At 49.6% G+C, this 26,909-nt stretch overlaps 1 protein-coding gene across 1 annotated transcript in view; it reads right to left on the bottom strand.

Annotated features, from left to right (window-relative positions):
* Window positions 1–2,954: 2,954 nt before the first annotated feature.
* Window positions 2,955–26,909, bottom strand: part of LOC119283449 (quinone oxidoreductase PIG3-like) — a 52,507-nt gene continuing 28,552 nt past the window's right edge. The window contains exons 5-8 of the mRNA XM_037562999.1: window positions 26,429–26,433; window positions 3,550–3,577; window positions 3,165–3,246; window positions 2,955–2,962 (exon numbers count right to left, since the gene is read on the bottom strand). Of these exons, the coding sequence (XP_037418896.1) occupies window positions 2,955–2,962; window positions 3,165–3,246; window positions 3,550–3,577; window positions 26,429–26,433 (123 nt within the window). The remainder of the gene's footprint in view (window positions 2,963–3,164; window positions 3,247–3,549; window positions 3,578–26,428; window positions 26,434–26,909) is intronic.

The raw sequence follows: 26,909 nt of genomic DNA, 5'->3' as shown, positions 1-26,909 counted from the left end.
CAGAGGAAACGCCACCGCTCACTGTTCATCCAAACCCACCACAACGCTCACTGTTCATCCCAGAGGCAGCATCGATCGGCTTCAGTTAGCAGCAGTAGCGAAGGAATCGCTCGATCGGGTTCAGTTAACAGTGATCAATCGATCGCTCGGGTTCAGTAACTCGTAGCCTGTAGTGCAATCGCTCGGGTTCAGTTAGAGCCCAACGCCTCGCTCGGGTTCAGTTAGAGCCAACGCCTCGCACACACGCGCGTACGTGTACGAGAGAAACACGCATCGCTCGGCCCCCGACCTCCCACCGTAACCGGGAACTCCCCGAAATTTTCCTCCTCCTCGCTTCTACCATGGTTTTTTCCGTCATGGACGGCCCAAAGAATGTCATGCAACTGCATCTCCAGCCCGCCCAGGACGAAAAACCCATTTTCTGTCATGATTTTTTGTCATAGAAGTAGGAGCCCACCACATCTACGATGATATTGGGTTTTGTCACAATTATCATCATAGAAGTGTCATATGTATGACAGAATTTTTTTCGTTCGGCCCAAAATGTCACGCATGTGTCTTTTTTTTTGTAGTGCAAGTCCCCTAGATCATGTTTGTTCCAAAAATAACTCTCTCGAAGATTTCATTCTGTTTGGATTCCGTTTGATATTCCTTTTCTGCGAAACACTGAAAAAAGCAAAAAAAACAATTTGCCGGGGCCTTGGGTTAGTAGGTTAGTCCCAAAAATCTTTATCTTTATCTTTACCTAACAATAAAGGATGGAGACTTTCATAGTTCTCCATACGCCACCTGTTTATATCCGTTAATTTTGTGTTAACTATAAAATTGACAACTGAGATTTAAAGTAAGACCTAGGAAAATTTTGGTCTAGGCTTATACGTCGTCCGTTGCCCGACTGGATTTGTTTCTGTTCACGTATACATCGCTGCCACCTCCTGTTACTACCTCATCGATTGGAAAAAAATTAGATACGCAATCCAATAGAGTCCACGTCCTTTTCTTTTTGAGGAAAAAGAGAGTCCAGGTCCTCATGCCATGGGATCAGTTTGCTATGCATCGAGGTCAAACATATACTTTCCATGCGTGCTTGATTTTTCTGTACGTGCAGGCAGGCACACGTGTTCAGATTGGTTTCCTTTTCCGTGATTGATTTAGATCTCCAAAATCCTTGTTCCTTCCCTGCCTTATTCTCACTTGGGCACCGGCGATCTTCCAGATTCGGCGAGATGGGCAAGTGGAAGATGACGGAAAGTACTATCGTGTCGATCTGGAGATCCCGCGGTGGCGGCAGCCATGGACATGATGCTCCCGGTAAGCATTGAAGCGCCCAGTGCTGTTCATCCAGATGCGGCAGCGACAGTAGCAACGCGCTACTCAACACCATCCTCCAGCTCTCGAGCCACACTGCCCCATGCTCGGCCCCTTTCAGAACAGAAGTTACTGCATGTTCGGTCATGCCCCATGATTCCAGTGGCCAAAGGAACAAGATTACACAACTTACATATGATCGGAGATGAGGTAAGAATATAACCTCTATAGTGAAGTTGATATAAGTGATGTGTCTACCCTTAAAGTAAAATTATGAAACAAACCTATACGTGGAAGAGCAAGACGTATACATATATATTGCATCATACCTATAGATGGTGGCATGTCCAGAGAAGCTAACAACTACGCCTGTGTGCACTTTCTGAATGAGTTAATTGCGATGGATTTATTCCTAGGATGTGTAGGGAGCTTCAGCCTACTACCTAGCTCATTACCTCCTACTCCTACACCCGTAGTTACAAATAATCATGCACAATGATATATGTGGTCTGATCAACACCATGCATCATAAATAAATAGCCAATATCCCGAAGGTTTCTTCTCAAGTATCATGGTAACTATGCATTAAATACATGCGCGCTCAATCTGCTATCTTTTAGTTTCACTTTATTTGCATATGAAGTTCAAACATTGACTTTTCAATGTATGGAATAACACAAGAATACACTTTGATGCAGAGAGATGTGAACTGGCCTCTAGGCTGGCCTGTTGGAGGATACCCTGCCCTGGGTATTGCATCAAGAAGCTCTATTTGCCTCATGACAACAAATCTTAGGCCGACTGAAATATATTCCATAAACACTATTTAGTGGTAATACATATTGATTGCAACTGGTAGCTATGGACGGTTGATCAAAACTCTAGAAAAGGATTGGGAAGTTTCCTTTGATAATATTTTATATTATTTGTATTACTGGGTGATGGTACTGTTAACATATGTTCCCTTAGCTCCTTTGTGTTCTTTTGTGTGCATCTCTTTGGTTTCAGAATGTTTAATTTTTCACCAGCTGATATAGTCATTGTGATTTTCTTGATATGGTGCTTCACATGAATAATTCTTGATATTTTCATGAATACTGAATTTAAAATTGACAACCTACTTAGTTTAGCTTTCATCTACCTTTGGGTTATCATGAAACAAAATATTACATTCATAATTTTATATATGTATTGTTCTGACCTACACCAATTGGAATATGCAATTGCAGGAGCTGGCTATTATTTCACATGAGGCTTCAAGTTTGCCGGAGGTACACGAACGTGTATTGTTTCTTGGTTCTAAATATATTCAGGTACCCTATATGGCTATACCATACTATTATTATTTATTACCTGTTCTTTCTAATTATTATTTCTTTTATGTAAAAGACTCATCCTGTATGTAGGTTAATCTGATGTCTGCATGCACATTGCACAAATTTTTTGCCCCTTTACCCAAATAATATAATGCACAGATTCAAAAGAATTTCATGTTGATTGTCAACTAGAGATGGGGTTAGTCAAGGAGAAGTGATGCGCATTGTAATAGAAAGGGGGGGAGAAAAAGGAATACGTGATAATATAACTGATGCACACATACTTCGAACTGTATATGTGGGTGGAATAGGTGGAGAAAGAAAGGTGATTTACATCCCTAAAAAAGTGATTTATAATGGTAAAAGAAGTCGGACAATGTTGCTTGATGTGCATGCGGATCTTAATTAAAAGTAGTATGCATGTAATCAGTTTTGAATCACTATAGAATACATATGCGCCCGTCGCAACGCACGGGCTGTTTCAGAAAAAGAACTTACTATATATTATTTCCTCTCTTATCAAGTGTAAAATTAACAAACCTACAGTGACAAAAAACTTAACACCAAGGTGCTTTGCAATCTGTACAGCGAATGTACTGATTCCACTTGATCCACCATGCATCTGCATACATTGAAGATACCCAATCATCAGGAATAAATACAGCCACATTTCACCTCATTTTGCATATGAGTAACTATGGTAACGTAGTTCGCACTCCATTTGAGTAAGCATAATTTCCTTCTCTATTTCTCAGTTAGTCGAGGCATGTTTTTGTAGCAAAAGATATCTGGCATTCCAACTCAGGTGCTCAGTGTAAGAGATTTACAGCGAGTCCCAGTCCAAGGAAGAAGCAAGTGCAGTGAATTGCTAGTCGTTTGCAATCATCACATGGAGAAAAAATTAGCAAAGAGAGATTTTTCTTACAAGGAAGGATTCACCGGGGGAGTGGTGACTGGCATGAATGAAGGAAATATGCCCTAGAGGCAATAATAAATTTATTATTTATTTCCTTATATCATGATAAATGTTTATTATTCATGCTAGAATTGTATTAACCGGAAACTTAGTACATGTGTGAATACATAGACAAACAAATTGTCACTAGTATGCCTCTACTTGACTAGCTCATTGAATCAAAGATGGTTAAGTTTCCTAGCCATAGACATGAGTTGTCATTTGATTAATGGGATCACATCATTAGAGAATGATGTGATTGACTTGACCCATTCCGTTAGCTTAGCATGATGATTGTTTAGTTTGTTACTACTGCTTTCTTCATGACTTATACATGTTCCTCTGACTTGAGATTATGCAACTCCCAAATACCGGAGGAACACTTTGTGTACTATCAAACGTCACAACGTAACTGGGTGATTATAAAGGTGCTCTACAGGTGTCTCCGATGGTACTTGTTGTGTTGGCATAGATCGAGATTAGGATTTGTCACTCTGATTGTCGGAGAGGTATCTCTGGGCCCTCTCGGTAATGCACATCACTATAAGCCTTGCAAGCAATGTGACTAATGAGTTAGTTGTGGGATGATGCATTACAAAACGAGTAAATAGACTTGCCGGTAACTAGATTGAACTAGGTATTGAGATACCGACGATCGAATCTCGGGCAAGTAACATACCGATGACAAAGGAAACAACGTATGTTGTTATGCGGTTTGACCGATAAAGATCTTCGTAGAATATGTAGGAACCAATATGAGAATCCAGGTTCTGCTATTGGTTATTGACCGGAGATGAGTGTCGGTCATGTCTACATAGTTCTCGAACCCGTAGGGTCCGCACGCTTAACGTTCGGTGACGATCGATATTATGAGTTTATGTGTTTTGATGTGCCGAAGATTGTTAGGAGTCCCGGATGAGATTAGGGACATGACGAGGAGTCTCAAAATGTTCAAGACGTAAAGATCGATATATTGGAAGGCTATATTCGGACATCGGAAAGGTTCTGAGTGGTTCGGGTATTTATCGGAGTATCGGAGAGTTACGGGAATTCGCCAGGGAGTATATGGGCCTTATTGGGATTTGGTGGAATAGAGGAGAGGGAAGGGAAAAGAGGGAGGCGCGCCCCCAAGCCCAATCCGAATTGGGAAGGGGGTCGGCCCCCCTTTCCTCCCTCCCTCTCTCCTCCTTCCTTCCTCTCCTACTCCTACTTGGAAAGGGGGAATCCTACTCCCGGAGGGAGTAGGACTCCCCTAGGGCGCGCCATAGAGAGGGCCGGCCCTCCCCCTCCCCCACTCCTTTATATACGGGGGAGGGGGCACCCCATAGACACACAAGTTGATCATTGCTCTTTTAGCCGTGTGCAGTGCCCCCTCCACCAAAATCCACCTCGGTCATATCGTAGCAGTGCTTAAACGAAGCCCTGCATCGGTAGCTTCATCAACACTGTCATCACGCCGTCATGCTGACGGAACTCTCCCTCGAAGCTCTACTGGATCGTGAGTTCGTGGGACGTCACCGAGCTGAACGTGTGCACCTCACGGAGGTGCCGTACGTTCGGTATTTGGATTGGTCGATCGTGAAGACGTACGACTACATCAGTCGCGTTGTCATAACGCTTCCGCTTACGGTCTACGAGGGTACGTGTACGACACTCTCACCTCTCGTTGCTATGCATCACCATGATCTTGCGTGTGCGTAGGAATTTTTTTGAAATTACTACGTTCCCCAACAGTGGCATCCGAGCCAGGTTTATGCGTAGATGTTATATGCACGAGTAGAACACAAAGGAGTTGTGGGTGTGGGTATATATATATACATATTTCTTGCCTTCACTAGTTGTTTCTTGATTCGGTGGTATTGTTGGATGAAGCGGCTCAGACCGACATTATGTGTACGCTTACGCGAGACTGGTTCTACCGACGTGCTTCGCACACAGGTGGCTGGTGGGTGTCAGTTTCTCCAACTTTAGTTGAATCAGATTCAATGAACAGGGTTCTTTCTAAAGATCAAAAAGCAATCACTATACCGCATTGTGGTTTTTTATGCGTAGGTAAGATCGGTTCTTGCTCAGCCCGTAGCAGCCACGTAAAACTTGCAACAACAAAGTAGAGGATGTCTAACTTGTTTTTGCAGGGCATGTTGTGATGTGATATGGTCAAGACATGATGCTAAATTTTATTGTATGAGATGATCATGTTTTGTAACAGAGTTATCGGCAACTTGCAGAAGCCTTATGGTTGTCTCTTTATTGCGTAAGATGCAAGCACCATACAATTGCTTTACTTTATCGCTATGTGATAGCAATAGTTGCAAAAGCAATAGTTGGCGAGACGACCATGTGACAACATGTTGATAGAGATCAAGATTATGGAGATCATGGTGTCATGCCGGTCACGATGGAGATCATGACGGTACTTTGGAGATGGAGATAAAAGGCACAAGATGATGATGGCCATATCATGTCACACATTTTGATTACATGTGATGTTTATCTTTTGTGCTTCTTATTTTGATTAGTACAGCGGTAGCATTATAAGATAATCTCTCTGTAACGCCCTCGATGCGGCTATATCTCCCACGTGCCGAAGCACGACTTAGAGGCATAACCGCATTGAAAGCAATGTCGCAAGTGAGGTAATCTTCACACAACACATGTAATACATAAGGGAAAAGGATACGTGGTTGGCTTACAATCGCCACTTCACACAATTACATGAATAAAGCATTACATCAACCCGATACAGTCAAGGCCCGACTACGGAGCCAAAATAAAAGAAGACTACCCCAAAATCTACACAGATCCCCGATCGACCCCAACTGGACTCCACTACTGATCAACTAGAACGAAACAACACAAGGATAAGATCTTCATCGAGCTCCTCCTTGAGCTTGGTTGCGTCACCTGCTCGGGAACATCGGCACCTGCAAACTGGTTTTGGAAGTATCTGTGAGTCACGGGGACTCAGCAATCTCACACCCTCGCGATCAAGACTATTTAAGCTTATGGGTAAGGTAAAGGTATGAGGTGGAGCTGCAGCAAGAGATTAGCATATATGGTGGCTAACATACGCAAATGAGAGCGAGAAGAGAAAGCAAAAGCACGGTCGAACAACTATGATCAAGAAGTGATCCTAGAACAACCTACGTAAGGCATAACTCCAACACCGTGTTCACTTCCCGGACTCCACGGGAAAGAGACCATCACGGTTACACATGCGGTTGATGTATTTTAATTAAGGTCAACTTCAGGTTTTCTACAACCGGACATTAACAAATTCCCATCTGCTCATAACCGCGGGCACGGCTTTCGAAAGTTCAAATCCCTGCAGGGGTGTCCCAACTTAGCCCATGACAAGCTCTCATGGTCAACGAAGGATATTCCTTCTAGCGGGAAGACCCGATCAGACTCGGAATCCCGGTTACAAGACATTTCGACAAGGTAAAACTAAACCAGCAACACCGCCTGAATGTGCCGACAAATCCCGATAGGAGCTACACATATCTCTTTCTCAGGGCACACTCAGATTGTCCAAGGTACGGGTAGGCCAGCCCAGAGTTGCCCCTGATGGCCACCAACACTCAGAGGAGCACTGGCCCGAGGGGGTTAAAATAATGATGACCCTTGGGCGCGCGACCCCCAAGGGAAAAGAAAAGGCTAGGTGGCGAATGGTAAAACCAATGTTGGGCATTGCTGGAAGAGTTTTATTCAAGGCGAACTGTCAAGGGGTTCCCATTATTACCCAACCGCATAAGGAACGCAAAATCCGGGAACATAACACCGATATGACGGAAAACTAGGGCGACAAGAGTGGAACAAAACACCAGGCATAAGGCCGAGCCTTCCACCCTTTACCAAGTATATAGATGCATTAATTAAATAAGAGATATTCTGATATCCCAACAAGTAAACATGTTCCAACAGGGAACAACATCTCCATGTTCCAACAAGGAACAAACTTCAATCTTCACCTGCAACTAACAACGCTATAAGAGGGGCTGACCAAAGCGGTAACATAGCCAAACAACGGTTTGCTAGGAAAAGGTGGGTTAGAGGCTTGGCTTAACAATATGGGAGGCATGATAAGCAAGTGGTAGGTATCGCAGCATAGGCATAGCAAAAGAGCGAGCAACTAGCAAGCAAAGATAGAAGTGATTTCGAGGGTATGGTCATCTTGCCTGAAATCCCGCAAGGAAGAAGAACGAGTCCATGAAGAAGACAAACGGACGTAGACGAATGAATACTCACAACACGACGGTACTGGAACCAACCCAAAGAAGCAAACACCGGAAAGAAGCACACAACATAGTAAAGAAACCACACATGAACATGGTATGATATGCGAGATGCGGTATGCGATGCATATGCATGATTTGACAAGGGATGAATGAACCTGGCCTCAACTTGGAAATCCAAGTGTGCGACTGGAAAGGTGAGGTGATTTCGGTTGAAATTGATATAAAGAACGCCGGAATCGGATGCACGGTTTGGAAATGGCAAGCAATTCAAATATGGCACCAGTCTGCGATAAACAGCAAGTACCATCTAAATGCAACAAGATAATTATTCTACAGCACCCAAACATGGCAACAAAAGACATAGCAGGGATCCACTCATAATGCTTGACAAAAGATGAACACTGAGCTACGGCCAATTCATCCACTAACAGGTTCAAACAAGCATGGCAAAAGCGCAAACGATAACAGGTTTCAGACTTTGTGAAATTAACACTAGCCTGGAATTTCAGATCAGGTAGCACACTTTGGAGCATGAAAACTAGATGCTACAGGAACTTAACATGGCAAACTAAAGCATGGCATTGAGTTACTCAAAGAGCTTAACAAAAGTCCCTTAGTGACCTTGAGCCAAAAGGGATCAGAAAATATAATTGCAAGCATGTGAACATGGCAAAAACATAATCAGATTACAGACTTAGTGAAAAACTGGAGCATGCAAATCAGATATCACGTAGGCATTTTTACGAGCTCGATGCACTCACTACAGAGCATGACATGACAATCTAAGCATACACCCATCAATAATACACATTATACAAGCTAGACATGGCAAGAACAACAACATAGCATGCACGGATCAACTACAACATCCTCGGCAAAATCGCTAACAAGTAGACAAGCTGCCCAGATTCACGAAATAGCAAAAGTAGAGCTCGATTGACTCAAACTAGAGTGCTCCATAATTGCAAACAAAGACATGGATGGATAGATCACTACAAGATTAACAAAACACCCTTACTGATCATCCTCAAACGAGGCACAGATCACTAGGGAACAACATGAACATATGGCATAATGATCAAAACAGTCCAAGGACTTGGTGGAATTGCTAAGTCCCTGAAATCAGCATTAACGAATGCACCACTTTGCAAGCTTGTGCTAGTCACCACACACATCACCAAAATACATGGATGGCACCTCTGGAAATATGGCAAAGCATATAACAAAACACATGTAGAGCTTAGGAGCATATCATGCACACATTAAACATGGCAAAAATGACAAATAGCTATTTGGAGCAGCAGACCTGACAATTAACTCAAATAGCACTCTTCCAACAGCATTTCGGGCGTCAAGATGAACTCAGTGAAAATGATGCAATGAGATGAAATGATGTACTCTCTGAGGCGAACATTTTGATATGCTACACGCGCAGAACGGAGCTACGGACGCAAAGTTACGACACGATGAACATGGGCACATGAAACTGGAAATCTCGGGGACTTGGTAGAAATTATACCTCCGGAAAAGTCAACGGGCGGACGAGGTGGTGCGGGACGGAGGGATCAGGATCTGGACGGGGCCGTTTGGTTCATCTCCCGGTGGATCTCATCCACCGGGGCCGATCTGGCTGGGACAGGGTCCGGCGAGGCAACTCCGGCGAGAGGCGGCTCGCCGGCGTGACGAGGCAGGGCGCCGGACGGCGGACAGTGGCGGTGGTGTGAGGCGCGGCGCGCCGGCAAGCGAGCAGCGGAGGAGCGGGGCGGCACGGCATCTCGCGGGCGGGGTGGAGCAAAACGCGGCGGCAGAGACGGCGGCGCCGGCCGGTGAGCGAGGCGGCGGAGTAAGTCACCGGCGGGAGGCGGCACAGCAAGGCGCTCGGGAAGAGCCAGGCGGCGGGGCACGCGGGATCTGACGGCGGCGGAGATGGGCCCCGCGGGCCCAAACCGGGCCGCGCGGGCCGGCGACGGGGCTGAGGAGAGAGGGGGCGGCGGAGGTGAGGTGTCGCGCTGTGATTCGCCGGGGAGGGCGGCGCGGACATGTCCGGCGGTGGAGGAGTTTTGTCCGGGCGTGAGGAGGAAGATGGCTAGGGTTTCATCCGCGAAAATTTCGGAGGGGAACACATATATATATAGGTAGAGGGAGCTAGGAGAGTCCAAATGAGGTGCGGTTTTCGGCCACGCGATCGTGATCGAACGCTCTAGATGATGGAGAGTGTTTAGGTGGGTTTTGGGCCACTTTGGAAGGGTGTTGGGCTGCAACACACACGAGGCCTTTTCGGTCCCTCGGTTAACCGTTGGGGTATCAAACGAAGTTCAAATGGTATGAAACTTGACAGGCGGTCTACCGGTAGTAAACCAAGGCCGCATGACAAGTCTCGGTCCAATCTGGAAATGATTAACCCCCACACAAGAAAGAAAGGTAGAAAGGACCACCGGAGGAGATAGGAGCGCCGGAATGCAAAACGGACAACGGGAAAAATGTTCGGATGCATGAGACGAACACGTATGCAAATGAAATGCACATGATGACATGATATGCAATGCATGACATGCAAGCAATGACAAGGCAACAACAACGAATAACTGGACGACACCTGGCACATCGGTCTCGGGGCGTTACAACACTCCACCACTACGAGAGGATCTCGTCCTGAGATCTAGAATGGCACCGGAGGGAAAACGGAAGAGAAGAGAAGAGGTAAAACTAAGTTGCTTCTTTGACCAATGAGTGAAACCAAAGAACCTTGAAAAGGTTAAGCCATTTCGATAAAAGAATACAACAGAGATGAACGAAGTTGAAAACACTACGTTAGAAAAGAGGAACAAGGAAGAACAACTTCGGGCAGCGCTCCGATTGAAAAGAAAAAGGAGTTGAATAAGAACTTGATAAGATGAGAAGATATTTGAATGAAAACACGACACTCCGATTGGAAAAGGAAGGAATTGAACATGATCTTGACAAACCGAGATGAGGAGTGAAAAGAGCAACCTCACTAGACCTCTGGGAGAAAGAATAGAAGTTGGGTCGTCGAAACAAAAGAACGGAGAAGAAAACAACATCTTCTACCTTAAATGAGTTTGCAAAAGCATCTTTTGGAGAAGGTTCGAACAGAGTTGTTGGAAACCAACAACGAAAAGAATAAGCTTGATATGGTCTTATGGAATAGATCTCAAATTATGAGGTGAAAACCTGCCACTCACGGGAAGAAGAATTGGATTGGTATGAACAAGGAGATGAAAAGCTTATTTCACCGGGAGGGTAGATGAAGAACTTGGATCATATATGAGCACCATAAGTAGCAACAATCCTTAGGGAAGGATTTAGGTGAAATATAACCCAAGATAACTCCAATGACGAGATTGATGGATTTATAATATCTCATTCTTGACAACATGTGAATCATGAAAACATGAACTCAAATTATCAAGAATGACATAATTCCACCTCCAATGATACGAAAGAAAGAATTGCACTCCGGATAGCAAGATGAAGAATGCTTGAGCTCCTTAGAAAAGAATCTCGATGAACACTTCGAGAAGGAATATAAATCCTTGATGAACCATCATGTAGAACCTTCATGAAGAACTCCGGTTACAAGAGAATGATCAAACGAAAGGAAGGAGAAGTTGAAAACACAAGGTGAAGCCTCATAATGATTCAAATGGATCTCGCGATGAAATAATTGAGAGAACTTGGAACTCCGGGAAAAGAAAGATGAACAAATGGAAACAAGAATTTGATGAGCCTCCGAAAAAGGGAATTTAGATCACTCGATGAAACAAGAATAAGAATTACATTATGCTTATCCTTCACCAATTAAATTGATGACAAACAATGGATTTGGCACACTACTTATTCTCGTAGAAAGGATTAAGAGAGATATAGCGCAAACTTGAGAAGGTATTGAACGAACCACCGGAAGGGTTGAAACAACGAATAAATTGATATGGTGACCAAGGAAGAGAACTCTTGAACGGACCACCGTAAGAATTGAAAATGATCGAAGTAGGGGTGAATCACCGGTAAGAATTAGCAAATGAACGAAGGTGCTTGAGACAACTAGATACATGAGAACGAAAGTATCATGAACTAATTAGAGATCACTTGAACGATGCACCAGTAAGATTAGAGAATGATAACTGACAGCTGAGGATAAATAAACCTTAATTGATGGACTCCGGATAACAAACTGAGAAGACTCTTGAATTGCTCCAGATATGTGAAAAGAATTCTCATGATAAAAACAATTACGATAGGATGGCAACAAGCTAGAATCACGAATCTTGAAGAGAATGGAGCAAGATTAAAGAGAAACTCTTCTTCGGTCTTCAAAATCCGAGAATGACGACGAGAAACACCACCATGAATAGTTGAGATACTCTGGAAGAATCAAAAGTGAAGAGGTTGAGCCAACAATGAAAAGAATTCGACAGATCTTGGAGAAGACATTTGACTGATGATAACTCATTCTTACGTCAAACTTTGAAAAGAATTTGAGAAGCTCCGGGAAAATTAGAAGAGTCAGGTAAGATCCTGGAAAAGACCTGTGGGTTAGGGCCCACTTAAAAGAAACACCGTTGAACAATAACTTGAAAAGGAGATAGCATCGGTTGAACTAAATGGCTTGAATAAGATAAGACCTCAAAATAGGTTGAACTGATCTTGAATGAAAAGGCGAGCCTTCTGAGATAACTTGAGCACTCCGGGACAATAGAATAACGAGAGGTGAACGATTATGAGGAGCACTGGCATGGAAATACATTTGAAACGAGGAAAGGATATGGTCAACGCCAAAATCTTGAATTGAATCCACCGGAGAAGAAAGAAAACCGAGAATGATGAGCTTGAAGCTCCATTAGAATCTTCATGAGAATCACCGGATAGAACTTTAACGGAAAAGAGATGGAGAGACTTCGCAAGAATAAAAGGATACTTGATTAAGACATCTGAGTCCTTGAGGAAAAAAGGGTGGGTGGGCGGGAAAACAAAGGGAACTTGGAGACGGATGAAACAAACACCGTTGTGAAGAACTGATAATTGATCTTGTGAATGTTGACAAGATTGGATCCATTTGAAGAGGAGCACACCGGTTGAAAAGGATTGGCAAGACAATCTCGATGATCACGAAGGATTAGTATTCACATCGGAATATGAGAACACCACTTAGACAAGGGATGGAATCAACATTTGTCTCTGAAGCAACTCGAATACCACAACTCAAAACAAAAACAAAGGATTGGCTTGCAGAATAAGCCGGAACAAACATATGATAGAGATTTCGTCCGAAGTTTTCGTGGTGGGGCCTACACGGGCTCGATCGTACAACACCATCATGTACAAGGCAGTGCACATGACATACAAAGCGTCCCCGAGTCGGCATAGCCAAGGACTCTTTAAGACAGAACGAGACCACTGTAAAACCGATCGTGAATAGGCGGACCACTAGACGTTGAACCCCAATTTCATATCATACATTTGTCGGAAAGATATCCTAAGAGCTACTTGAAATCCCACTTATAAACTCCCGAAATTTTCGGGTTATGCAATCAGGTGTTGGGGATACAGGGGAAGCATAATATCTCACCCAAAACTAGCAAATCCTACATCCAGCTGTATCCATCCTTCAACACATAACCAAGAAACCTTCGGAAATCATCTACCTCAACCTTCGAAAAGCATCCGTTATACAAGTTATGGCAATACTCCCGAACTCCCGCCCTAGTACTAGGTGGCGTCGAGGTTATCTCACCAACAACTGCATAAAAGAGATTTTCGATGTCGGCGAAACTAAACTCAGGTATTCCAGAACTGCAACGATAAAATTGTGACGACAACACCTCGGAGCTCAACTCCCCGAGACACTGCCACAACCCCTAAATGACAGGAGGCACCAAGAACAATGTTCTCGTCACAAAACCATCGGAACGATTCCAAGATACCCGCGTGATCCTAAATTTTTTTTGTGAAATTTGAGAAGAGAAGAGTCAAAACTCTACGTCAGGATGCCTCACCAGAGCGACGAAGGGACTGGGGAGTAAAAAGAATTCCTAAACTCTCCGATATATAATTCCTAAATGACTCCAAACATTTTTTCTAGACTCAACAATGGCTGCTAAAAACGATCAAGCAGTGGGGGCTCCTAAGGTCAGGGAAGGCTCTGATACCAACTTGTAACGCCCTCGATGCGGCTATATCTCCCACATGTCGAAGCACGACTTAGAGGCATAACCGCATTGAAAGCAATGTCGCAAGTGAGGTAATCTTCACACAACCCATGTAATACATAAGGGAAAAGGATACATGGTTGGCTTACAATCGCCACTTCACACAATTACATGAATAAAGCATTACATCAACCCGATACAGTCAAGGCCCGACTACGGAGCCAAAATAAAAGAAGACTACCCCCAAAATCTACACAGATCCCCGATCGACCCCAACTGGGCTCCACTACTGATCAACTAGAACGAAACAACACAAGGACAAGATCTTCATCAAGCTCCTCCTTGAGCTTGGTTGCGTCACCTGCTCGGGAACATCAGCACCTGCAAACTGGTTTTGGAAGTATCTGTGAGTCACGGGGACTCAGCAATCTCACACCCTCGCGATCAAGACTATTTAAGCTTATGGGTAAGGTAAAGGTATGAGGTGGAGCTGCAGCAAGCGACTAGCATATATGGTGGCTAACATACGCAAATGAGAACGAGAAGAGAAAGAAAAAGCACGGTCGAACAACTATGATAAGAAGTGATCCTAGAACAACCTACGTAAGGCATAACTCCAACACCGTGTTCACTTCCCGGACTCCGCCGGAAAGAGACCATCACGATTACACACGCGGTTGATGTATTTTAATTAAGGTCAACTTCAGGTTTTCGACAACCGGACATTAACAAATTCCCATCTGCTCATAACCGCGGGCACGGCTTTCAAAAGTTCAAATCCCTGCAGGGGTGTCCCAACTTAGCCCATGACAAGCTCTCATGGTCAACGAAGGATATTCCTTCTATCGGGAAGACCCGATCACTCTCGGAATCCCGGTTACAAGACATTTCGACAAGGTAAAACTAAACCAGCAACACCGCCCGAATGTGCCGACAAATCCCGATAGGAGCTGCACATATCTCTTTCTCAGGGCACACTCAGATTGTCCAAGGTACGGGTAGGCCAGCCCAGAGTTGCCCCTGGTGGCCACCGGCAGCTGACAGGTTGGACCAACACTCAGAGGAGCACTGGCCCGGGGGGGGGGTTAAAATAATGATGACCCTTGGGCGCGCGACCCCCAAGGGAAAAGAAAAGGCTAGGTGGCGAATGGTAAAACCAATGTTGGGCATTGCTGGAAGAGATTTATTCCAGGCGAACTGTCAAGGGGTTCCCATTATTACCCAACCGCGTAAGGAACGCAAAATCCGGGAACATAATACCGATATGACGGAAAACTAGGGCGGCAAGAGTGGAGCAAAACACCAGGCATAAGGCCGAGCCTTCCACCCTTTACCAAGTATAGAGATGCATTAATTAAATAAGAGATATTGTGATATCCCAAAAAGTAAACATGTTCCAACAAGGAACAACATCTCCATGTTCCAACAAGGAACAAACTTCAATCTTCACCTGCAACTAACAACACTATAAGAGGGGCTGAGCAAAGCGGTAACATAGCCAAACAATGGTTTGCTTGGACAAGGTGGGTTAGAGGCTTGGCTTAACAATATGGGAGGCATGATAAGCAAGTGGTAGGTATCGCAGCATAGGCATAGCAAAAGAGCGAGCAACTAGCAAGCAAAGATAGAAGTGATTTCGAGGGTATGGTCATCTTGCCTGAAATCCCGCAAGGAAGAAGAACGAGTCCATGAAGAAGACAAACGGACGTAGACGAACGAATCCTCACAACACGACGGTACCGGAACCAACCCGAAGAAGCAAACACCGGAAAGAAGCACACAACATAGTAAACAATCCACACATGAACATGGTATGATATGCGGGATGCGGTATGCGATGCATATGCATGATTTGACAAGGGATGAATGAACCTGGCCTCAACTTGGAAATCCAAGTGTGCCACTAGAAAGGTGAGGTGATTTTGGTTGAAATCGATATAAAGAACGCCGGAATCGGATGCACGGTTTGGAAATGGCAAGCAATTCAAATATGGCACCGGTCTGCGATAAACAGCAAGTAGCCATCTAAATGCAACAAGATAATTATGCTACAGCACCCAAACATGGCAACAAAAGACATGGCAGGGACCACTCATAATGCTTGACAAAAGATGAACACTGAGCTACGGCCAATTCATCCATTAATAGGTTCAAACAAGCATGGCAAAAGCGCAAACGATAATAGGTTTCAGACTTTGTGAAATTAACACTAGCCTGGAATTTCAGATCAGGTAGCACACTTTGAAGCATGAAAACTAGATGCTACAGGAACTTAACATGGCAAAGTAAAGCATGGCATTGAGTTACTCAAAGAGCTTAACAAAAGTCCCTTAGTGACCTTGAGCCAAAAGGGATCAGAAAATACAATTGCAAGCATGTGAACATGGCAAAAACATAATCAGATTACAGACTTAGTGAAAAACTGGAGCATGCAAATCAGATATCATGTAGGCATGTTTACAAGCTCGATGCACTCACTACAGAGCATGACATGACAATCTAAGCATACACCCATCAATAATACACATTATACAAGCTAGACATGGCAAGAACAACAACATAGCATGCACGGATCAACTACAACATCCTCGGCAAAATCGCTAACAAGTAGACAAGCTGCCCAGATTCACGAAATAGCAAAAGTAGAGCTCGATTGACTCAAGCTAGAGTGCTCCATAATTGCAAACAAAGACATGGATGGATAGATCACTACAAGATTAACAAAACACCCTTACTGATCATCCTCAAACGAGGCACAGATCACTAGGGAACAACATGAACATATGGCATAATGATCAAAACAGTCCAAGGACTTGGTGGAATTGCTAAGTCCCTGAAATCAGCATTAACGAATGCACCACTTTGCAAGCTTGTGCTAGTCACCACACACATCACAAAAATACATGGATGGCACCTCTGGAAATATGGCAAAGCATATAACAAAACACATGTAGAGCTTAGGAGCATATCATGCACACATTAAACATGGCAAAAATGACAAATAGCTATTTGGAGCAGCAGACCTGACAATTAACTCAAATAGCACTCTTCCAACAGCATTTCGGGCGTCAAGATGAACTCAGTGAAAATGATGCAATGAGATGAAATGATGTACTCTCTCAGGCGAACATTTTGATATGCTACACGCGCAGAACGGAGCTACGGATGCAAAGTTATGACACGATGAACATGGGCACATGAAACTGGAAATCTCGGGGACTTGGTAGAAATTATACCTCTGGAAAAGTCAACGGGCGGACGAGGTGGTGCGGGACGGAGGGATCAGGATCTGGACGGGGCCGTTTGGTTCATCTCCCGGTGGATCTCATCCACCGGGGCCGATCTGGCTGGGACAGGGTCCGGCGAGGCAACTCCGGCGAGAGGCGGCTCGCCGGCGTGACGAGGCAGGGCGCCGGACGGCGGACAGTGGCGGTGGTGTGAGGCGCGGCGCGCCGGCAAGCGAGCAGCGGAGGAGCGGGGCGGCACGGCATCTCGCGGGCGGGGCGGAGCAAAACGCGGCGGCAGAGACGGCGGCGCCGGCTGGCGAGCGAGGCGGCGGAGGAAGTCGCCGGCGGGAGGCGGCGTAGCGAGGCGCTCGGGAAGAGCCAGGCGGCGGGGCACGCGGGATCTGACGGCGGCGGAGATGGGCCCCGCGGGCCCAATCCGGGCCGCACGGGCCGGCGACGGGGCTGAGGAGAGAGGGGGCGGCGGAGGTGAGGTGTCGCGCTGTGATTCGCCGGGGAGGGCGGCGCGGACATGTCCGGCGGTGGAGGAGTTTTGTCCGGGCGCGAGGAGGAAGATGGCTAGGGTTTCATCCGCGAAAATTTTGAAGGGGAACACATATATATAGGTAGAGGGAGCTAGGAGAGTCCAAATGAGGTGCGGTTTTCGGCCACGCGATCGTGATCGAACGCTCTAGATGATGGAGAGGGTTTAGGTGGGTTTTGGGCCACTTTGGAAGGGTGTTGGGCTGCAACACACACGAGGCCTTTTCGGTCCCCCGGTTAACCGTTGGGGTATCAAACGAAGTCCAAATGGTACGAAACTTGACAGGCGGTCTACCGGTAGTAAACCAAGGCCGCATGACAAGTCTCGGTCCAATCCGGAAATGATTAACCCCCACACAAGAAAGAAAGGTAGAAAGGACCACCGGAGGAGATAGGAGCGCCGGAATGCAAAACGGACAACGGGAAAAATGTTCGGATGCATGAGACGAACACGTATGCAAATGAAATGCACATGATGACATGATATGCAATGCAGGACACGCAAGAAATGACAAGGCAACAACAATGAATAAATGGACGACACTTGGCACATCGGTCTCGGGGCGTTACACTCTCACTAAATTTCAAGGTATAAGTGTTCTCCCTAAGTATGCACTGTTGCGACAGTTCGTCGTGCTGAGACACCACTTGATGATCGGGTGTGATAAGCTCTGCATTCACATACAATGGGTGCAAGCCAGTTTTGCACACGCATAATACTTGGGTTAAACTTGACGAGCCTAGCATATGCAGATATGGCCTTAGAACACTGGAGACCGAAAGGTCGAGCGTGAATCATATAGTAGATATGATCAACATAGTGATGTTCACCATTGAAAACTACTCCATCTAACATGATGATCGGACATGGTTTAGTTGATTTGGATCACGTGATCATTTATATGACTAGAGGGATGTCTATCTAAGTGGGAGTTCTTAAGTAATATGATTAATTGAACTTTAATTTATCATGAACTTAGTCCTGATAGTGTTTGCATATCTATGTTGTAGATCAATTGCTCGCGTATAGCTTCCCCATTTATTTTTTGATATGTTCCTAGAGAAATACTATGTTGAAAGATGATAGTAGAAATGATACGGACTAGGTCCGTGATCTAAGGTTTATCCCCATTGTTGCACAGAAAATTATGTCTTAATGCACCGCTAGGTGACAGAACTATTGCAGGAGCAGATGCAGACGTTATGAATGTTTTTGACAAGCTTGATATGATGACTACTTGATAGTTTAGTGCACCATTGTCGGCATTCTGGGAACGGGGGTCCCCAGACTTGCCTGCCTGCGGCCTGCGGCGTGGCTCAAAGGGGGGCCCAGCACGGCCCATCTTCATCAACACAGACTCAAGACCCTCGCAAGGGGCCAAACCTCGCGGGGCGGACGACACAGAGCTTCCTCAGGCACGGCCTCATCAGGCTGGCTCACGAGGAGGCGGAGAGATCAAGGCGGGGTACCTCACAAGGTGCCCGTGACGCAAGCCATGACGACCAAAGGCGCCAGGCGGGCGCCAGCCCGCGCAGTGTCCTCCTTTCCTCTTTGGTGCAAAGGGAGCAAGCGCAGCCGCGGAGTACCGAGGCATCAGGCAAAGGTTGCCATTTCGGTGCAACAAAACCAAGACCAGGAGGACTGCAAGATGGAGGTCATTGTGGAGCCCAAGACGGTGTCACCACCAGAGCTTTGTGCAGGCGAAGACTACTTTTGTCAAGATAGCTAGTACTAGTTGTCCCCCTTCAAATTAGCCCGCCATTGTTGGCTCCCTTCCCGCTCGATATTTGGGAAGAGGACTAGGGCCTCTATAAAGACGACTAGCCACCATAGTAGGAAGGAGGATCGAGATCCGAGAGAGGGAGAAGCATGACTGAACTCCCCCTGGCAGTTCGTCCCCCCAGCCAAGAACAGACCCTCGCGAGGCTGTTCTTCCTTGTATTGTTCATCATCATCACCCCAAGAGGCAATCCACCACACCACACACTGGAGTAGGGTATTACACCACAATGGTGGCCCGAACCAGTATAAACACTGTGTCTCTTGTGTCGTTCTTCCCATAGCTTAGATCTTAGCGAGGCGGAGGGGAGCAGGTAGGTAGGAGGCGAAATCTCCATGCGCACCCCAGTGTTCGAACCTCAAGGGTCTACCGGAACCCGAAATCCGACATTTGGTGTGCCAGGTAGGGGTGCGCCGGAATCCACCTTCTACCGCTTTGCGCCCCGTCGCATCGTCATCGCCATGTCCGGCGACCAGGCGGGCAACCCGGATCCATGGGCGGCGTGGCCCGCCCGCGCAAAGCCGCTTGCCTCGGGCGACCCCGTGCCCCAGGCAGCTCACGGTCCACAGGGCGCTGCGGGCCGCGGGTGACGCGGACAGGCTTCGACAGCTCTCACACTGCGGCAGGCGCGGTCGGCAGCAAGGGCCTCCAATCACGCTGCGACCACGACACCATACACCCGCCGGGAGCAGGCGAACTCGAGGGCCGCGCTCACGGTGGCCCGAGAGCTGCTGCAGTGTAGGCTGCTGGAGGGCGGCCGCGACGTGCTGCTGGAGCGGGTGGCAGAGCTCCTGGGCTTCGCCGCCTCGGGGGCTCACCCCTTCTGCACCCAGCTCCCATCTCAAGCCTAGGGTGGCCCGCGCGGGGGCTCCGCGCGCGCCCGTGGGCTCCAAGGCTACTCCAACGCCAGCGAAGCTGTCAGTACCGGACCGGCGGCGGCGCTACCCCCGCTCCTGGTCCGCGAAGAAGGAGGGCGCGACGCGACCCACGGCCCCATGGACAGCCGCGCTACCACCCCACGGTGGGCGCGTCAAGCAGAGCTGCATGGCTCGCGGAGCACCACGGCACGGCCTTTGGGATGACGGCACCAGAAGAATACGTGCCCCTCATTATGGACCAAGGACACCCTCACGAGGGCGAACAAGGCTCGCCCCTCAGCCCAAGCTGGGGGGACGAGGCGCCAGAAGCTGAGCCCTTCCAGGAGTCCCGGGACGGTCCCACTGGGCACGCTGGAGGCAATGATTACCGGGTACCGCTAATTCTTCAGGAGCAGGCATACGCTAACCATGGATTGCAGGAGGTGCAGGTCGCCACAACGAGCAGCTGCCCCGCTCCCACAGTCTCCTACCCCTCGGGAGGAGGGCGCAGGGGGCTGCAGGAGAGGGGCCGAGATCCGACATCACCACCGCGGTGTTCGGAGCAAGGTGTTCTCAGGAGGTAGGGCCTCCATTGGGGAGGTGCCTCAGGGCCTGCCCATGGCGGAGGACCCGTGGTCGTTGGGGGAACCACTGGCGACCGCTCTACCCCATCGACGGCGTCCTGGTTTCCGGTCGTCGTTGATGGCACTAGAGTGTGGCGCAAGGCAGGGCCCTCATCTGGCGATATGAAGCAAGGTCGGTACCTGTGAAGAAGGACCAGTGCCTGTGAAGCTCGCCGCCCCGTGACACTCTCACATAATAATGAGTGGGGCTGTACACGCCCCGGAGTCTCAGGGGTGCCGGCCTCAGGCCCTGGGGCTCCCTCCCACGCCCAGTGGCAGCACTTAGCTCCGCGCTGGTGAGAAGACGTCAAGACTAGATTAGGTGTCGGATGCGGCCTTTTGTCTGCTTTCATTGCTTTTCCCTTTGGTTGTCGCTTTCCCCCGCTGGATTCAAGTTGGACTCAAATTTGAGATTTGCGTGTGTTCGGGGAAGGGGTGCTTAGTCTCGTTCGAGCAATTTCTCGCGTTTTGGTTACCACTTCACCTCAGCTGCCTCCCCTCGTGAGCCCCTCGCGAGCCGGGTCAGGCCTAGCTTGCGCGCAGCCCAGACTGCCGCCGCCGCGTCCTCTCAGGAGGGTGTTTTACTGCAGATCCTATGGATTCAATTAGGGAACACTCAGGACACCGCAGCCTCCCACGGGCTACCTCAGGGCCAGCACGGGACAAAGGTAAACTAGCCGACCAGCGCGTCGCTTAATCCAACCACTTGGCGCGGGCGCATGGGCAATGTAGCGTCTACTAATACGATGAACACAAGTTTTACATAAGGGGCTCCCCCTCCAAAATGCTCTCACCGCCATCAGGCCAAAACCCGAGTTCTATTCATGCAGGGTAAGGAAGTAAGAACGATGCACAATCAGTCGGATAAATCCCCCAATGCGTCCTCTGGAGCACCACCCGAGCCGTTGCTGGCGTCGCTGAACTTGCCATCGCTGTCCGCGTCGCCGCCAGCGGCGTCAGGGCCGTTCACCACACCGCCCTCGTCGGCAGCCACGATCACACCGTCGTTGTCTGAAGCGAAGGCCCTGATAAGAGCATCCACATTGTCTTCCACCCAGTGCGCCAGATCGTCTCGGACGGCCTGGGGGACTGGGGCGATGGCGGCGTCGAAATCGAAGTGGGGATCCCTGTTCCGGAGATGGCTGAAGACGCGAGAAAAGGCGCGCCCGAGCAGGGCGCGGCTCATCTCCTCCACCAACCTGTCAGCCCTGACTGACCGCGCCTCCAGCTGCGTCACCACGTCAGTGAAGAACTGAAGATTGCCGGCGTAGTTGACTGCGTGCGGCTCGCCAACAACCGCCTCGCAGATGTTTCCCAAGGCTGCGTTGGCTCTCTCCCGGAGCGTGGTGAGCATGGGGCCGTCCTCATGCTCCAGGATCCGCCGCTGACGTATCTCGTCCGCATTCTGGCGCGCAACAACCTCAGCCTCCTCCACCCGCTGGCGGAGAAGGAGCACCTTGGCCTGGGAGGTGGTTAACTCACCTTGCGCCACCTCAAGGGCGGCCCGTAAAGCATCGGCCCGCCGCGTCGCCTCCTCCAGCTTGGCCCTCAAGGCAGTAGTCCTGCCTTCAGCCTCGGCCCGGATCAACCCCAGCTTCTCTTTGAACTCGTGCTCGAGGTTCAAATGCGCCATCACCACCCGGCGTCCGACCTCCTCCAGGACACGGGCTTCCTGTGCAGCGACATCATCCTTCGCCTGCGTCACCAAGTGCTCCCTCGTCTCCAGACACTCGTACTCGCGGGAACGTTCGGCGGCTTCCAGCATCAGCGCCTCCTCACGCTTCTGGAGCTCAGCTGAGTCGCCAGAGGCCACCTTCATCGACGCGAGGGCTGCCTCGCGCAGCTCCACCTGCTCCTCCAGTGAGTGGCACCAGGCCAGGAGCTCCCGAGCCCACTCCTCCACCACCGTTCGCCGCCGGTCAGCTTCCCGGGCCTCCTCGGCGGCCCAAGATCGGGCCTCCCGAGAGGCCACCAGCGACACCTTGGCCTCTGCGTTGTCAAGATCGCGCTGACGGCGTGCAAGGGCGATGGCACCCTCCAGCTCGCGCCTCTCTGCAGCCAGGCGCAGGCCCTCGGCCTCAAGGCGCGCGTCTTCATCAGCAAGCTCCTCACCAAGCAGGCTTACCGCGTCAGCCGCCCTTCGAAGGTATCCTTGGCGGAGAGCGCGACGCTCCCGAGTGCGCTCGAGCACGTCTTCCACACCATCGTCTGCCCCAAGCAAGCACCGGGGGCCACGAATCAGCACTCCCCCTCCGGGCAGGGGGCTGGGGGCTGGCACCCTCGCGACGGTCGGGCACGCCACGCCAGAAGCCCGGCCTGGAGCCAGCCCGTCCCCGGGTGAAGAGCTCAGGGAGCGCCTCAGCCAATCGCAGTCCACGACCAGGCGAGAAGCCCACAGCAGGCTGGCTATGCCACGAGAAGGCTTGCGAAGGAGGATCGCGAGGTGCGCAGGGCCACGATGCGCCTCGGGACGGTTCGCCTCTCCGATCGCCCTCACCACAAGGGCTCTGCTGCTAGGAGCGCTTGAGGACGGTGGAGGGGGCGAAGCCAAGGGGGACGACATCTCAGCCGTCTCCGCGAGCTCGGCTGGAAGGGGCCTGCGGAGCAAGGGTCAGTAAAAGCAACAGAAGGATCGGGAGCTGGGAAAGGAGAAGGCTTACTCATCAGTGGCGAAGTACTTCCTACGCTTCAGCAGGCGACAAGGGTAATCGTTGCCCAGGGCCTCCCTTCTCTTCCGGAGGGCCTCAAAGTCCACGCGGAAGCGGCCCAAGAGTTGGGCGCAGGGATCAACCTACGACGAAGACGGAGCGTCAAGGCGATCTACGTCAGAGGCGCCCGCCTGATGCGCGCAGGCGCCCGCCTGATGCGCGCTGCCAATCGCCTCGCCAAGAGAAGCAGCTGGAGCCTCAGGGGCCTCATTCACAGGCGCTGAGGGTAGTTGCTTGCCACCCTCGGCCTCAGCGGCACGGGCCCCAGGAGCCGCTCCCTCATGAGCATCGCCCTGCGTTGTCACCCTGCCGGGAGCCCCCTCGGCCTTTGGCGCCTCATGCCTCCCTGCTCCGCCACTTGAGGAAGAGTCGTCGTGGCCGACTGGAAGGGCAGTCACCATCACTGGGTTCTCGCGAGGTCCCTGGAGGCCGGCAGGGCGCGACCCCCACTCATCAAAGATAGGCATCTGCTTCACAAAATCGCCCCTGCTCTGGCAGAGGTACAGCAAGACCCCTCCCTGCTGGATGCTGCCAGGGTTGGGGTCCCCAGTCAGGGTCAAGAGCGCTGTCCTCAGCACTTCAGGCGTCAGGTCCTCTTCCTGGAGCCTCATACGATCATCGCGCCTGCTGAAGGCCCACATCCGGCGGGAGTGGCGTTGGACAGGAGCAACGCGGCGTAGCAGGAACTCCTTCACCACCTTGGGCGCTGTCACGCCAAGCGACCTCAGGAACGCGAAGCGGTGCCAGACGAAGACAAGTCGGGGGCTCTCAAGCGTCTCCTGGCCCCAGCCCGAATTGGGGACAGCAGGCGAAGTTGGCTCCGATAGCAGGGGGCTGGGCACCCCTGCATCCACATACAGCCACCGCTCGCGGAACCCAGCCGCGGGCAGAGGGAGCTTGAAGTCAATCCCAGAGGCCGCTGTCTCAGACACGGCAACGAAGCTCACGCACGCCCAGCATTGGGTAGGGTCGACAAGGCACAGCGAGAAGGAGTGGCGCAGCAAGGAAACTGAAGGAAGGATGCCCATCATAGCCTCGCAAACAAAGGCGAAGACCGAAAGGAGGGTGATGGATTCAGGACCCAGATGCATCATGTGGATCTGATAGTGGGAAAGCACGGCATTGAAGGAATTAGAAAAGGAAGGAACCAGACCCGCCCACAGGGCATCGGCGAAATACAGGACCTCGGTGACTATCCTGTCGATGGAGAAGTGGGACGCGGGCCAGGCCGTCGTCCTCCCGCATTCGTTGAAGATAGTGGCCAGAGCCGAGCTGACCTTGCCCAAGCCCTTGGCGGGGGCCGCCAACGGCGGCGGGCAAGGCGGAGGCACAGGTTTCTTCCCCCTTCCCTTCTTCGTCGAAGCCATGGTGATGGGAAGGAGGGGGGAGTTCAAGATTGGGTTGAAAACAGAAGCTGGAGTTCGAGCGGAGAAAGGACAGAGGGCGCTCGAGCGACAGAAAGGGGAGCGGTTGTGTACAACTACGAGTCCGCCTAGCATGGCGCAAAATAAGGGGGGCGTGGGGGAAAAGTGCCGCCCACGTCCAATCAACCGACACGCGGCGCCCAAGGCCGCAGGCTGTTAGGGCCCGCGGCGCTTCGCCCTTGCCCTTCCGCCTCACTGCATGGCCAAGTCCGGGCGCGCCTTGGGCCCGGGGGCTACTGTCGGCATTCTGGGAACGGGGGTCCCCAGACTTGCCTGCCTGCGGCCTGTGGCGTGGCTCAAAGGGGGGCCCAGCACGGCCCATCTTCATCAACACAAACCCAAGACCCTCGCGAGGGGCCAAGCCTCGCGGGGCGGACGACACGAAGCTTCCTCAGGCACGGCCTCATCAGGCTGGCTCATGAGGAGGCGGAGAGATCAAGGCGGGGTACCTCACGAGGTGCCCATGATGCAAGCCATGACGACCAAAGGCACCAGGCGGGCGCCAGCCCGCGCAGTGTCCTCCTTTCCTCTTTGGTGCAAAGGGAGCAAGCGCAGCCGCAAAGTACTGAGGCATCAGGCAAAGGTTGCCATTTTGGTGCAACAAGACCAAGACCAGGAGGACTGCAAGACAGAGGTCATTGTGGAGCCCAAGACGGCGTCACCACCAGAGCTTTGTGCAGGCGAAGACTACTTTTGTCAGGATAGCTAGTACTAGTTGTCCCCCTTCAAATTAGCCCGCCATTGTTGGCTCCCTTCCCGCTCGATATTTGGAAACAGGACCAGGGCCTCTATAAATAGGACTAGCCACCATAGTAGGAAGGAGGATCAAGATCCGAGAGAGGGAGAAGGGTGATTGAACTCCCCCTAGCTGTTCGTCCCCCCTAGCCAAGAACAGACCCTCGCGAGGCTGTTCTTCCTTGTATTGTTCATCATCGTCAGCCCAAGAGGCAATCCACCACACCACACACTGGAGTAGGGTATTACACCATAATGGTGGCCCGAACCAGTATAAACCCTATGTCTCTTGTGTCGTTCTTCCCATAGCTTAGATCTTAGCGAGGCGGAGGGGAGCAGGTAGGTAGGAGGCGAAATCTCCACGCGCACCCCAGTGTTCGAACCTCAAGGGTCTGCCGGAACCCGAAATCCGACAACCATGCTTTACGGGTTAGAACCGGGACTTCAAAAATGTTTTGAACGCCACGAAACATATAAGATGTTCTAAGAGTTGAAATTGGTATTTCATAATCATGCCCGTGTCAAGAGGTATGAAACCTCTGACAGTACTTTGTCTACAAGATGGAGGAGAATAGCTCAACGAGTGAGCATGTGCTCAGAATGTCTGTGTACTACAATCACTTGAATCAAGTGGGAGTTAATCTTCCTAATAAGATAGTGATTGACAGAGTTCTCTAGTCACTATCACCAAGTTACTAGAACTTCGTGATGAACTATAATATGAAAGGGATAACAGAAACAATTCCCAAAGCTCTTCGCGATGCTGAAATCGGTGAAGGTAGAAATCAAGAAAAAGCATCAAGTGTTGATGGTTGACAAGACCACTAGTTTCAAGTAAAAGGGCGAGGGAAAGAAAGGGAACTTTAAGAAGAATGGCAAGCAAGTTTCCACTCCCATGAAGAAGCCCGAAGCTAGACCCAAGCCTGAAACTGACTGCTTCTACTGCAAAGGTAATGGTCAATGGAAGTGGAACTACCCTAGATACTTGGCAGATAAGAACGATGGCAAAGTGAACAAAGGTATATTTGAT

This window comes from Triticum dicoccoides, chromosome 4A (assembly GCF_002162155.2).
Source record: "Triticum dicoccoides isolate Atlit2015 ecotype Zavitan chromosome 4A, WEW_v2.0, whole genome shotgun sequence".
In the NCBI taxonomy this organism is placed as follows: Eukaryota; Viridiplantae; Streptophyta; class Magnoliopsida; order Poales; family Poaceae; genus Triticum; species Triticum dicoccoides.
This window is presented reverse-complemented; position numbering and strand designations above follow the sequence as displayed.